Source organism: Cucurbita pepo, chromosome LG01 (genome assembly GCF_002806865.2).
Source record: "Cucurbita pepo subsp. pepo cultivar mu-cu-16 chromosome LG01, ASM280686v2, whole genome shotgun sequence".
NCBI lineage: Eukaryota > Viridiplantae > Streptophyta > Magnoliopsida > Cucurbitales > Cucurbitaceae > Cucurbita > Cucurbita pepo.
Genome location: NC_036638.1, coordinates 6,993,197 through 7,006,992, shown reverse-complemented (window position 1 = coordinate 7,006,992; position 13,796 = coordinate 6,993,197). Strand labels below are relative to the sequence as shown.

The window sequence follows — 13,796 nt, the reverse complement described above, 5'->3', positions numbered from 1 at the left end:
ATGTGGTCAAAATCTTGGTCTCTTCCCATTGCTTGAAAGCTTAGAGTTTCAGGTTCTATTTCACTCTCCGATGGAGGTTCTTTTCACCCTTCCCTCACGGTACTACTTCAATATCCCAGGAGTACTTCACAAATTGAAATTGAAAATTAGATTTAAAATTTAAAAATCCAATGATACAAAGCTTAAAAGTTTTAACTTTCCTATCTTATGTGCTTTAAATCTTAAATATTTTAGTAGAAAACATAATTTACCAAAACAATAGCCAAAGAAAATAACAAATATCTCATCCACAAACATTTTAACTAAAATTTGAACAGAAATCCGACGACTGACTCAGCTCAATTTCTATTGAATCCTGGACACCTAATTCTCTCAGACCCTAATTTGATGAACACATTTTNTTTTTTTTTTTTTTTTTTTTTTTTTTTTTTTTTTTTACAAGCCTAACAAGATTTTTGGCTTTTTCCGAAGCGAAATGTGCAAGAGATGCAACTTCCCTCACCCCTCAAACCCAAAACCCAACCATTAGATTTCAAATGAAGTCTCTCACTTAGTTTTCTCTCAATGCCATTAAAATAAAAGGATTAGAGAAGTGAAGTTCACCCATTACAACCATCCTTCAATGGCAGTTGTTGCTATATGCTTATTTGTTATGACCAAGCAGTATGAAGACAGTCCTCCCACGAGCCATACTTTGAACTAAAACTGCCACCTCCGTTCTGTCGAGCATACTCCGAAATGACGTCTCGAGCACACATGTCCCATGTCCTGGCCACTTCACTTATAGAGAATGGATGTGCAAGGCTTCGGACAGACATGTTGAACTTTTCCCTTGCCTGCAATGAAAGGTCTTCGCAACCTGTTGGACTGAAAAAAAGAAGTGAATTTATAAGTTAAAGGATGAAATGTGTTATGGTTTGAGATTCTTGAGAATAGAAAGTCCAATAAACTACGAATTCAGAGTAAAGTTCTCGTACAACTATTAGAAGTGTTTTCCAATGGACATATTAAGTGGTCTTAATGGGCTTATAAACTTTTATAGCCGAAAAGTCGAATGATCAATGCATTTGAGCGAAAGTACCAATTGAAAACACTTCATGAACGTCAATAGGAGCATAACTCAACCAGTTAAATGAGATATATACCCTCGACCAAACTAGTTAAGCCTTGCTCTCCTAATCGACAGAGTTGTCCAACTCAAATTCAAGATCTTTAGATGTATACCACATTCTTGTGTGCGCGCCCTTTTGATTCATTGTGGTTCCCATAAATTAATAAGGTTGCAAAAAAATGTGAATCTAATAAACTAGAAAATCAATATCAACCAAAAAAGGCTCATCTAATAATCATTTAAGCGTGACCCGACTCGACGACAATGCATGAATAGCAAAGCCAAAATCAAATGAAGGATTGGATGTTGCAAAAGGGAAATAAGAACCTCAAGTATAAAAGCTCAAATCATATGATGGTATCATAAGTGAATTCTTGCTATTAAATAGGAGAAAGGATAAATCCTCTTACCAAGCTTCCATCTTGAATATTGGAGAAATGTGCGGATAGCCTATGGGAACAAGCAACTTTAAGGGATGCATTGCCAACTGCATATCATATGAATAAAATAATAAAGATGGAGTGGAGTAATTAATACTAGGTTTAAGTACAAATTTGGTCCTTTTACCTTTAGTTTTGGTTTACTTTTAAAATATTTACTTTCAACTTTTGCTCATTCTGGTCCATGTGCACTCAAAACGCTTATTTTAGTCAATGTACTTTTGAATAGTGACCATTTTGATTCCATTTCAAAGTTTTAACAAAAATTTTATACACAATTGAAACTCTTTAATACAAATTTATGAATTTATGGCTATACTTTAAGAAGATTAAAGAAACTCTTTAATACAAATTTACAAAGTGTAATGCCAAAATTTTGATTAAAAAAAGGATAAAAATGAAAATGAAGGGACCAAAATGATCGCTTTTTAAAAGTATAGGACCAAAATGAACTAAAGTTGAAAGTACATGTACCAAAATAAACATTTTAAACATACATGTACCAAATGAATCAAAGCTAAAAGTACATGAACCAAAATAATATTTGAAATAACAAATCATATTAAATATAAATTGGCTCAAGTACCTGAACAGCTGAAGTTTGGGGTGAGATTAAATGTGAAAGGGTACACACAGCACCAAAAGAACATTCGACTAAGATCCCTTCACTTCTGCCAATTGTAGCTGCAGAATCCGTCGTTACCATATCTTTGTCACAAATAGACACCTCTGTATAAATCAGCTGCTCATTTATCCTCCTAATTTCTTCCAATAAAGATTGCTTCACCGGCAATGAAAACCCATGCCAATTCGAATGTTTGGGAGTCTATATTAACATATGCATTTGAAAGAATATCAAAGAAATATGTCGTCAATAATAGGAAGTTTATAAAGAATATCTATCTGAAATTGAACAAAGTAGTTGTTTGATCCTACAAGACTAATTGTGTTCAAGATATTATAACAATGAAATATAAAAATTACCCCCTAAAATTTTCTATTAAAATACATTTATTCTTTCAAAAGTTACAATATTACACTTCATCTTTCACAAACGTTTCAACCCTACCTTTGGAGTAGAATTCCTTTAAAATTTGAATGGAAGTTGGAGTATGAAACGGTGAGAGGTGACCTAAAATGAAAGTTTGAATCACCGAATTGTTCTAGGTCATTGCCACACCTTTCTTAGCCCCCATTTCCATTCGAAATTCCAAAGTATTTCTAAGTAAGGATAGTTTCGAAATGTTAATGAAAGGTCAAGAGTAATATTGCAACTTTTGAAAGAATATGGTATATATAATTTAGACATTATAATTTCTCATACATTTTATCCTTCATATATCGATTCTATGCATCAGTCAAGATGTATCAAATAAAATAAAGGATCGGGTCAAAACTATCATCGATGGATCTTGTTAATCACTTTTGAGGTGTAAAGTTAATTTCACATTCATGAGTAAAGTGCTTCACACTTTATTTTTTCAAATTAATCAAATAGAATATTTACAAAATTTATCAAAATTAAGCTCACAGTTATTACTAATTGGCAGTTCATGATCACATTTGCGAAAAGCACTTATTGGTTCCCTCATGCAATTTTATCTTTCAAGTTCAAATCATAGATATAAACCAAATAGATAGTCGTTAATCCAACATAACTCAGTGAATGAAACACCAATTACCATCCCAAGGGTTGATGATTCGATTCTCCACAAAAAAATTTAACGGGACAAAAAAAGAAGCAAATATATGGCCACTCACCTCAGTTATTCTTGACCTTTGAGTAAATAATGAACTCAAGTCAAAGCCTTCACAATCCATCAAACATCTGTAGTGTCTTGTTCTCCTTGATCCATTAGTGCCTCCAAATCTTGAACATTTTCTTCTCAGACGAGATGCAACGGTGCCCGCCAAATCCATGCCAACTGCACCTTTTGACTTGTTAAGAGGCGCTGATGAAGGTACTCTATCAGTCATACAGACAATAGAATCTATGTCACTAACAGAAGCACTTAACGCTTTAGGTGACATTACGTTTACCTGAGATTGAGCCAAGAACAGCATTTCTATGATGTACATAAAAATTTGTTCTTAAGAGAAATGAAACTGAAAAACCTTTTCCAACGAACCATCTTAATCAAACGTTGAAGAGGAGTAACACAGCACTTGTCATTATCACGATCTGAATCTGTTACCTCCTCCAAAAGGGATGAAGGTGACATTCCAGGGGTGGAGACGATGAACGCCTTTTCTGCTTGGGCAGCATCATTTACAATTGGTGGGTAGAGAAAATTCTCCAAAGCCTTCTCGAAGTCAACTAACAAAAGCAATGGCAAAACTTTAGGGCATTTTTGGGAGAGATTTAGAAAGGATTAAAATCACTTATGTCATTTCTAAATCACTTCAAAACATACATTTAATCATTTAAAAACAATTATGGAGTGATAATTTAAGGCATGCTTTGAAATGAAAATGACAAAAGTACTTTTAACCACTCCCAAACATATCTTTAGTAGGAAAAAAAGTTGCTGAGAATGTAAACAGGATAATACAAGAAAATAATTGGAAATCCTCGACTTGGTTAACTTGTTCTTTGCAATAACCCACCAAGAAACGTCACAACCAGTAGTTACTGAACAAGGAACATTTCTAAGACATCGTACTCAAAACAATTTCTCCAAAAATTTTCCACAGCGAACAAACTTAATTGAGCAGATCAAAGAATGAATACAGTATATAGTTGAAATTTCTCGATACCTAAAACTTTTACTACTAATACCCCATTCGATGACCATTTTGTTTTAAACACATTCGAATTCTAAATCAAATTTCAAAACAAAGCCAAAATTTAAGAACTACTTTGATTATTTTTCAAAAATTGACTTAGTTTTTAAAACGTTTTCAGAAAGTAGGTGATAAAAGTAACAAAACTATGAGTGTAAGTAGTCTTTATAGGCTTAATTTCGAAAACAGAAAACCAAGAACAAAAATAATAATCAAACCCGGCTTAAGCAATTGCCTTCATCGAGTTATAACTAAGTGAGGCATTCATGTAAAGAAACTTCAACAGCCATCCAATTTCATTTTACTGTTTTGAAGGAACAGAAATCGGTACTCAATTCCTTACCGCTTCCATTTTCAAGTAAACCAGGCAACATTATCCTCCACTTCCTGTAAGCTAATTTCCAAAAATCGCCCAAATAGATCTCGAAGATCCTTTCACCTGAACATGCAACACAATCAATCATAAAGACATAGCTAAAAAATGTGATTCAATCGAAGTTCCACAACTTCACTGTAGGGTAACTTTCACTCACCATCACACCATCACAAGTAAGAAAANAAAAAAAAAAAAAAAAAAAAAAAAAAAAAAAAAAAAAAAAAAAAAAAAAAAAAAAAAAAAAGAAGTAAAAAACCATCATCCAACTCACATGCCACAAAAAACGGAGACAAGCGCCGGCGTTACAGAGATATTGACAGAGAGATGATACTGAGGCAAAAAGAACAAAAAAAAACGCAACAAAAACCGATTAAACAAATACCTTTAGGGCATATCGAGAAGAAAAGCCTCCATAGCCAAACTGATTGAGATCGGAAATGGTGGCGAGTTGCCTCATCTTCATGCGCATTATATAGTGATATGCTTAAGGAGCAAGCAAACAAAGAAGGAAGAGGACGAACAGATTGGTTGTTCGAGAGCATACAGCTCACATCCGCGCCATTACAACAACCCGTACAAAATCCAAACGTCTGTCACACTTTTCACTTTCTAACGCCCATTGTGAATTATTCATGACCAAAACCAACAAATTGACTTTGTTTGTTTTTGAAATTCGAATATATATATATATATATATCTATATATATATATGTATGTATATATGTATGTATATGTATGTATGTATATATATATGGAGAAATAAATTTCACTATGCTCGAGTTGATAATAAATATTTGCTGTTTTGACTTTCGGGTCATACTTTTAACTTTTATTTATTTTTATACCATATTTGTCCGTTTATTTTCATTTAAATTTTAACACGAATTTGCTATATTTCTTAAAATGTAATAACAAATTTTTATAATATTAAGGTACAAATTTGTGTTAAATTTTGACTATGGAATCAAAAGGGTGTTTTTATAATATATATATAGGTACTGAAATAAATATTTTAAAAGAATATGGAAAAAAATTAATAAAATTAAAAGTATAAAGACTAAATAAAAAAAAATTAAGTAAAAAATCTATATATATATAATGAGTTCAAATTAAATCAAAATTTAGAATTTGCACAATCATTTCATTCATCCATACAAAATATGCGAATGATTAAAATTATTGTCGCTTGTAAATATGGAAATAAAAAAAGAAAAAATATTTATTAATTTAAATATGTTTGAAACATGAATAATGGCCACTATAAAAAAAAAAAAAAAAAAAAGATTTATAGTTCCTAGACATGAAATGCTTGTGAGAAAAATAAAATAAAAATTACAAAAAATAGATAAATTAAAATAAAGTAAAAAACAATGAACAGCTCAAATAAAAGGAAACATGAAAAGAATGAAGAGATAAAATACAATTGGCAATAAAAATATGAGAAATTTTGGGTAAAAATAAACATAAATATAGATAATATATTAAATAAAATCCGGAAATCTTTTGCCAGATAATAGATTACTATTAATTATAATCTTAGTATATAATTAATGACACGATTAATTACTTCGATGATTATTAGGAAATAAATTAATTAATTAAAATAATATTATCAATGAAGATCGAGCTAGGAAAAAATAAATTAATTACTTTAATTTGTCCATGTCTTTAAATGAATGTTTATCCTTTTGCGTATCTTAAATTTTGTTATATAAAAAAGGAATATAATCTAACAAAAAATAATAATAAACAAATTAAAAATTGTGCATAATTTGTTATTTTATATTAAGTTTTTTTTTAGATTTAATTTTTTTATTAAATAATTTATTGTAATTAATTAAGGTTGCTAACTTTTATTTATATAAATCATGAAGAATAAAAAGGGAATTACAATAAAATTAAAACTTTTTTGGCAAAGGAAAAACCAACACAACATTATGAAGATTAAACCCTAAATTAAAGCTTGAGAGTTAAGTCGACTTCATCGCTGTCTTCTACGTGGTGATCCATTTTTAACACGGGCGACTCTGAAAGATTCAAATTCGGTATCGAAATTGGTCTATCTTCATCAAATCGTCGTATCGATTCTGCATTCATTGCAGTCGATAATCGAAATCCACCATTATGAATTTGAATTCCCTCCATTTTCAGCCTTTCAAATGTCGATAATTTTGAATTATTGTTATTGTTAGTCACAATCACTGGTCGAGAAGCCCAACCACTATCTACTCTGCCATGAAACTGCAACGCTGGTGACCCAAGCCATCGGTACGACGATGGTTTGTGAATCATTGAATCCATTCGTATTCCAAGTGATTTTCCAAGCGATGATCCGTAGAGTGGATGAGGCGAGAGGGCAGAATATGGATTATAGTATGATGTCAAGTACGGTGGCCCGACTACATTGTCGCCGCTACCGAGTTCCATTCCTTGGCGGCGCTTGGCCATGGCTCGTTCTTGCTTGTGTGCATTTTGGTGGCCACCTAGGGCTTGGGATGTGGAAAATTCCCTCTTACAAAAGTTGCATGAAAAAACCCTAGCTTTTGAATTTGAGGATAATTCATTTGCATGACCTTGAGAGGAAGAAGAATCCACCGTCGCCGCCGCCGCTGGCGGCGGCGACGACACTATCCTCTTGGAATTCAAAATCTCCGGCGAGCCATCGCCGGACTCTTCATTGTTAGAAAGCTTAAGATCCAACAGCAGCCGTGAGTTCGACTCCTGCGACTGCCGATCACCACCATTGATTTCCTCGGCAACGATCATCTCCATCTTCATTGTCACCGGGCTGCCACTTCCGCCGTCGGACGCGGCGGAGATACTAGAAGCTTCAGAAGGGGAATTATGATCATCCTTACCAGTTTCCGCCATTGCCGACCAAAAAAAAACCTTCAAAAAATATATATATATATTTTTTTTTTTTCTTTCTCTCAAATTTGTGACAGAAATTGAAAGGAATGAATTGGGTTTATATTTGTGGTTGAAATTAATGTAATGGATTTGCAATTAAGGTAAGAAATCTCGAGTCGCAATAATTACCATGAAAATCATATATATATGTATTTTATTTTTAATTTTAAAATTATTTGTTCTTGAAAAGCTATGGAGCTGAGATGAATTATTATATGAAACTTCGAAACTNAAAAAAAAAAAAAAAAAAAAAAAAAAAAAAAGAATCTGCCAGTAAAGAAAATGATTCATGAGTTTGATCTGAAGAAGGCATGAGATAAAACACCATCCCATCTCATTCATTAAACTTTCCAAAATTGATAAAATTAAGATTTTATTTTTTAAAATTTAAAAATTGTGTGTTCATGTTCCTTTGTTAATTATTATTAGGGATATTGTCATGGAGACACATTTAATTTCCTTAAACGACACAAGGACAACATATGACTTTTAGGGTTCTTTCCTGATTTTTTTTTTTTTAAATTTTAGTTATGTCCTAATCATGAATTAAATTATAAATTTTAATTTCTAAAAATATTTAATAAATTCTTAAACTATATAGTAAATAATATCTTATATATATATATATATATATATATATATATATATATGAACAAATTTAGAGATTTAAAATAATAATTAGTTTTAATTTTTTTAATTTCCAAATTTTTTAAAAACATTTTAATAAATGATTTTATTTGTATTTCTTTGGTTTTAAATTATATATGATATCTCAAACATTATTATCATAATTAAGCCTTGCCATGCATACAAATTTGAACTTTCAAAGACAGTGATCTTAATTAAAATTAATTAATTAAATAATAATAATAATTAATAATTAATAATTATCATAATTATCATAAATAGCTGGCTTCCCATTAAATTATTCTGCCCTTTGATTCTGTAACCAATCCTTTAGGTAAATTGATTTAACCAAGTTTATAATTATTCACTTTTGCAGTTACTAAAATTTCCATATTTTTTCTAAAAATAATATCTTAATTAATTTTTCAACGCTAATTAAGATTTATGCATCCACTTAGCCAGTTGTAATGATCTTCAAGTTTCCTAATACAAACATTATTTTATTTCTTTTTTCCATTTATATTCTAAAAACTTAATTATATGATTTTTTTTTTGTGTGGAAAAAATATATATAATTTTTTAATTACATAATGTTTTTGAAAATGTTGATGTCCATATATATTTCTAAGAAAGTAATAAAAAAAAATTATTTAGCTTAATAAACAACATTTTTTACGGTGTTAAGAAAATATGAATAGTAATAAAAATGTCGAGCTCGAATTTTAAGATTAAAATGGTACGAGTAAGTAAAACTAGATAATTATCCTATCAATATATTAGGTAATATTAATTGAAAAAAGCCCTAATTATGGTAAATTATAGGAATCATAACCCTATGCACTGTTACTAGATTACTTGCTCACTTAGGGTTTTTTATTTATTTTATTTAATTTCTTCAATTAACCTTATAATTAAATTAATTTAAATTTTATACAATGCATTTAAAACGTACAAAATTTAAGTGATCTGAACTTTCGAATATCGAGTAAAAAACTATATGTCAATTACGGTTTAACTATAATTTTTTTTCGTATTCATTCATTTGATGAGCTAATTTAGCTAAAGTACAAGTTTAGTCCTTAGTTGGCCTTCCAAATTTATAAATTTAGTCGCTAACTGTGATAATTTTTTAAATTTCAAGGGTATATTAGATATATTTTTTTTTAATGTTTAGGGACTAAATAGATACAAATCTGACCGAGAGATTGTCCATTAATTTTAATCCATATTTATACCTTTGATTAAGAAAAAAAAGTTGAATTTTGGGAACGCCATTCCAGAATTAAAAAGGAAGGTAATTGTTTGCAACCCTTCGTACAAAGATTAGCTCTTCACAACCATTCACGAGGATGAGAATGAATGTTAGTGTATGGTAGGTGTAATGAATGTTAAGTTATATATATATATAATCTATACTCGAAAAAATTTTAGTACTACGAAAAGATGCTGACGTGGCAACATACTACATATTTTCTATAAAAAAAAAAAGACATCATAATACAAAATTTCCTTTTTAAACCTTATGTTAAATCATTTAATGAAAGGGAATGAGAATTATTATTTACTAGTTTCAATTATTTATTATTTATCTTTAATTTATCTTTTCATTGCATTGCTTCTTTGTTTTTTGGTGGGTCTCATGTCAATTTAAAATGGAAAATCTATATTTTTAAAATGTAATTTTTCAAAATATATATTGAAATTAGGATGGAAAATCTCATTGTTTAAAAATAAATAAAGAAATAAATGTTTTATGTATTACGAATTCGTTTGGGGATAATGTGTTTTCCATGACTGGCGTTGTGAATTGATGATGCGTACAAGGTGTTCGACAGAATGCCTCAGAGAGGTTTGGGGTGCGATTATGGCTGGGTTTTCTCAAAATGGCTCTGCAAGGAAGGCACTGGAGTTGGCTTTGAGGATGCAAGATGAAGGCGAAGGCCTGATTTGATTACATTTGTTACTGTTTTGCCTGCTGTTGCTGATGTTCGTTCATTCGTTCGTCACGGGTATGCCATTAGAGCTGGGTTAGCAAAGCTTGTTAATATTTCAACTGCTCTGGTTGATGTGTACTCAAAGTGTGGGTCAGTGGAGAGAGTTAGATTGAATTTTGATGGAATGGATCAGAGGACTGTTGTGTCATGGAACTCCATGATTGTTGAATATGTGCAAAGTGGTGAACCAGAGATGGCTGTTGCAGGAGGAAGGGATAGAGATAAGCTAAGCAATGTAATACTTGTGGAAGCTTTGCATGCCTATGCCGATTTGGGCGATCGCAAGAGGGAGAAGTTTGTCGATAAGTTAAATCTTGGTTGTGATGTTTCTGTCATGAACTCATGGATCTCTTTGATATAATGTTAAAAGAGGAACAATCAAGCCAAATGATATATATTTTTGTGTCATCTCTACCCGCAGTCACTCGGTATGGTGTGAGGGACTCTACTATTTCAAGAAAATGGATTAAAGCCTTCGATGGATCACTACAGTGTCATGGCCGACCTTCTCGATCGAGTTGGTAAGATCAAGGAAGCCTGAGATTTTATTAAAAACATGCACATTAGTTTGGGAGCACAACTCATTTACAATCTAAGAGAATATATGCCTTTTTTGAAGAACTTAGAGATGAAATCAAGGTAGCTGACTATGTGCCAGATACTAACTCGATTCAAGATGTAGAAGACGATGTGCAGGAGCAGCTCCTCAATAGCCATAGCGAGAAGCTCGCCATTACTTTTGGTCTTTTAAATACCAGTCCTGACACTACGATACACGTTCGAAAGAACCTACGAGTGTGTGGAGATATGCATAGATTTCATCATTTCAAAAATTAAACTTGTAACTGTAACACCTGCCATTGATAATATATAGCAAAAGACATCATGAACACTAATGTTTGTGATTGTTCCAAAAGAAATGAACAAAAGACACAATAGAACTGAGAGAGTAATTGTCTAAGGTCTACCCAATAATAGATGTAAAAGAAGCATAATAAATTGATATGAACATCATGAGCTGTACCTATTGTTGCTATACTTTCTGCTCGGTTCAACAACGCTCGGTTCCACAATTCTAAATACAAATGAAAGTGAATCCATTCATTTTCATTCTAAAACGAAACAACTTAAAAAAGCTCAAGAAGTTGTAAGAGAATGAGCCAGCAGCCTAAATAGGAAGGGAAAAAAGCCTCCCATTTCAATATATCATTGGATTCAGAATTAGGCTACATACTTAACAATGGCATGAGACAAATAGTAAGAGATTTAGCTAACAGCCTCTAATTGTAAAGGGAGAGAGGTCTACCTCTGTGAGAGAGAGATCTTGAAAAGCTCAAGAAGCAGTGTTATTAGACGATAAGACTCCCCCATTTCAAAATCATGGTACTAAAATTTAGAAGATAAGAAGAATTTGACTTACAACCTTCCAATCCTATAGAACAGGTCTGGATTCGGCTGCCGCATTGCCCCTGTATATGTCCATAAGATCTGGGACTTCATCCAAATGCTTAAGAACATAATTCTTCACAAAAATTCTTTCCCCTAGAACAAGCAACCGAGCAATCTTTCTGTTCTCAATCAGTTTTTTTACCTTCAAAACCTCAACAACTTTGAACCTTGGCCGGAGACGCTTGTCCAGTCCAGACATGAAGAACGTGGGGTAAGAAATTACAGTTTCTGGGTCCAATTTTGCAGCGTTGAAACAGAAATCTGCAACAGCCCTCATTTTCTCCTCTGAACAAGCTAAACAATATGGGTCTCTCTTAAATGCTGTTAAAATCTCCTTCTCAGACCATCCCAAACTCTTGAAAACATTTATTTTCTTCTTCCAAGTTGTGTCATTCATGGACAACACTACACGAAGCGCACGAACAAACATACGAGTCTGTGGTTCAATGCCCAATTCCTTGACCTTCTTCACTGCACAAACCATTCTATCAACCTTTTGCATAATAGTTCTTGGTTGCTGCCCAATCAATTTCGATATATTCCTCGAAGGTACCCCTTCACCGAGCAACACATTAACGTTAGATTGCATAACACCCTTAAAATCAAAAGTTAGAAGCCACGAAGATCGACGAATAGCAAAATTAGCCTGCTCATCCGATTCAAGCATTTCCTTAATGAAACAAAACGATGGTTTCAACTGAGAATCTAAGCCCCTCTGCAGAATAGTGGGGTTCGATAAAATTACCTTGGGAAGTAAAGGGCCGACGAACCCAATTTCCTCGAGGAACTCAAATTTAGGCTTCAGATTGCTGGAGACTCTCGATTGAAGGATTGAAGGTCGCTTCGCGATCAACTTGGCGATCTGCGAATTCTCGAATCCATATGATTTCAAGAAACGAGGAACGGCTTCGTACTTCTTGGCGCTTTTTTCATCGAATTGGAGCTTTCGAAGGGCGGAAGAAGGAGAATCCGTAGCAAGCCCACAAGAGTTCTTGAGGAATTCAATCGTAGACACAGACGCTAGAGGCAATGTAGAACCAGAAATCGTATTGATGAACCGATTCTGGATGAAATAGAGCAAAAATGTCGAGGAAATTTTAGACATTTTGGGATAGGAATGTCGAAGTTCAAGCAATGGTTTTAGTTAGGGTTTTAAGCTCCAAGAACAGCCGCAGAGTCGAAACGAAAAAACCCCATTCAATGTCGGATTTTGAAGTCGCAGACCTTGCAAATTTGGGTGTTTTTATTTCTATTTATATATATATATATAATTTAAAAAATAAAATAATACTACCCTTTGTTTTTTAACTTTTCTTTTTTGGGTGAGTATTCCAATATTTAAATTTTTAGTAAATTAAAAGGATAATAAATTCACACCTATGAAAGTGTTAAAAATGAAATTTTTTCGTCTTCCCTAAACTATCCCTTAATTTATTGTTGAACTGATCTCGTGTATAATCGTCGTATTGTAAGTTTTTTCAGTTGTTTGCAGTTTACATGATCGCTTATAAAACCTCCCATGACTCCTTCTAAAAAAAAATAATAAATAAAAAGCTTTTCTCCCATGACTCCTTCTAAAAAATAATAAATAAAAAGCTTTTTGCAACATCAACTGCATGAATATATATATTTTTTTATCAAACGATGTTCGACTTGCATATGTTAAACTTATACCTCCTTTCTTCCAAGGCATTGGAGATAATTTTCCGGATACAAGATCAAGGCCAAAGGCCTAATTCGTTGACGTTGATTACTGAGTTTGAGAGAATGTTGGAGGTGTTAAGAATTCGTCGATCTCTTCGGTAAAATGTAAAAAGGAACCATTGAACCAAATGATATTACATTTTGATGTGTTATTTATGTTAGTAATCTCTCGGGTCCAGTAGACGAGACTTAACTATTTAAAGAGCATGAAACAAGACTAGATTAGAGCCTTGGATGGGTCAATACGGTGCCATGGTCGACCTTCTCGGTCGAGATGGTAGGGTCAAGGAAGCCTGAGATTAGTCCAAGGATTACAATATGTGGTGCCATGTTGGGTGCTTGTAAAAATTCACAAAAACATTGAATTAGGAGAGAAAGCAGCCAACAAATATTTATGCATA

General features: G+C 32.4%; 3 protein-coding genes across 7 annotated transcripts; all 3 read right to left on the bottom strand.

The window, feature by feature from the left end:
• Positions 1-80: 80 nt before the first annotated feature.
• LOC111790086 (mediator of RNA polymerase II transcription subunit 15a-like) lies at positions 81-5,356 on the bottom strand. 2 transcript variants are annotated; one of them, XM_023670898.1, is made up of 8 exons: positions 5,094-5,356; positions 4,679-4,774; positions 3,681-3,868; positions 3,313-3,591; positions 2,138-2,377; positions 1,522-1,598; positions 604-867; positions 81-124 (listed from the first exon to the last, which is right to left on the bottom strand). In XM_023670898.1, the coding sequence occupies exons 1-7, from the start codon at positions 5,251-5,253 to the stop codon at positions 651-653; spliced, it is 1,257 nt and encodes a 418-aa protein (XP_023526666.1). In that variant the 5' UTR covers positions 5,254-5,356; the 3' UTR covers positions 81-124; positions 604-650. The 2 variants fall into 2 exon arrangements, with proteins under 2 accessions (XP_023526666.1, XP_023526658.1); XM_023670890.1 differs by lacking the exon at positions 81-124 and having other exon boundaries at positions 268-867.
• A 1,311-nt stretch (positions 5,357-6,667) lies between these two features.
• On the bottom strand, positions 6,668-7,582 carry LOC111807647 (zinc finger protein 3-like). The gene has a single exon (XM_023693455.1). The coding sequence runs from the start codon at positions 7,580-7,582 to the stop codon at positions 6,668-6,670; it is 915 nt and encodes a 304-aa protein (XP_023549223.1).
• A 3,028-nt stretch (positions 7,583-10,610) lies between these two features.
• Positions 10,611-12,919, bottom strand: LOC111791778 (transcription termination factor MTERF5, chloroplastic-like). Of its 4 annotated transcripts, none has more exons than XR_002814686.1 (4): positions 11,666-12,919; positions 11,267-11,317; positions 10,909-11,096; positions 10,611-10,779 (listed from the first exon to the last, which is right to left on the bottom strand). XR_002814686.1 is itself a non-coding variant. In XM_023673399.1 (2 exons), exon 1 carries the CDS (start codon positions 12,794-12,796, stop codon positions 11,675-11,677), a length of 1,122 nt encoding a protein of 373 aa, XP_023529167.1. In that variant the 5' UTR covers positions 12,797-12,919; the 3' UTR covers positions 10,611-11,096; positions 11,666-11,674. The 4 variants fall into 4 exon arrangements, 1 of the variants encoding a protein (XP_023529167.1); XR_002814691.1 differs by having other exon boundaries at positions 10,909-11,031; XR_002814695.1 differs by lacking the exon at positions 11,267-11,317 and having other exon boundaries at positions 10,909-11,031.
• Between the last annotated feature and the right edge of the window lie 877 nt (positions 12,920-13,796).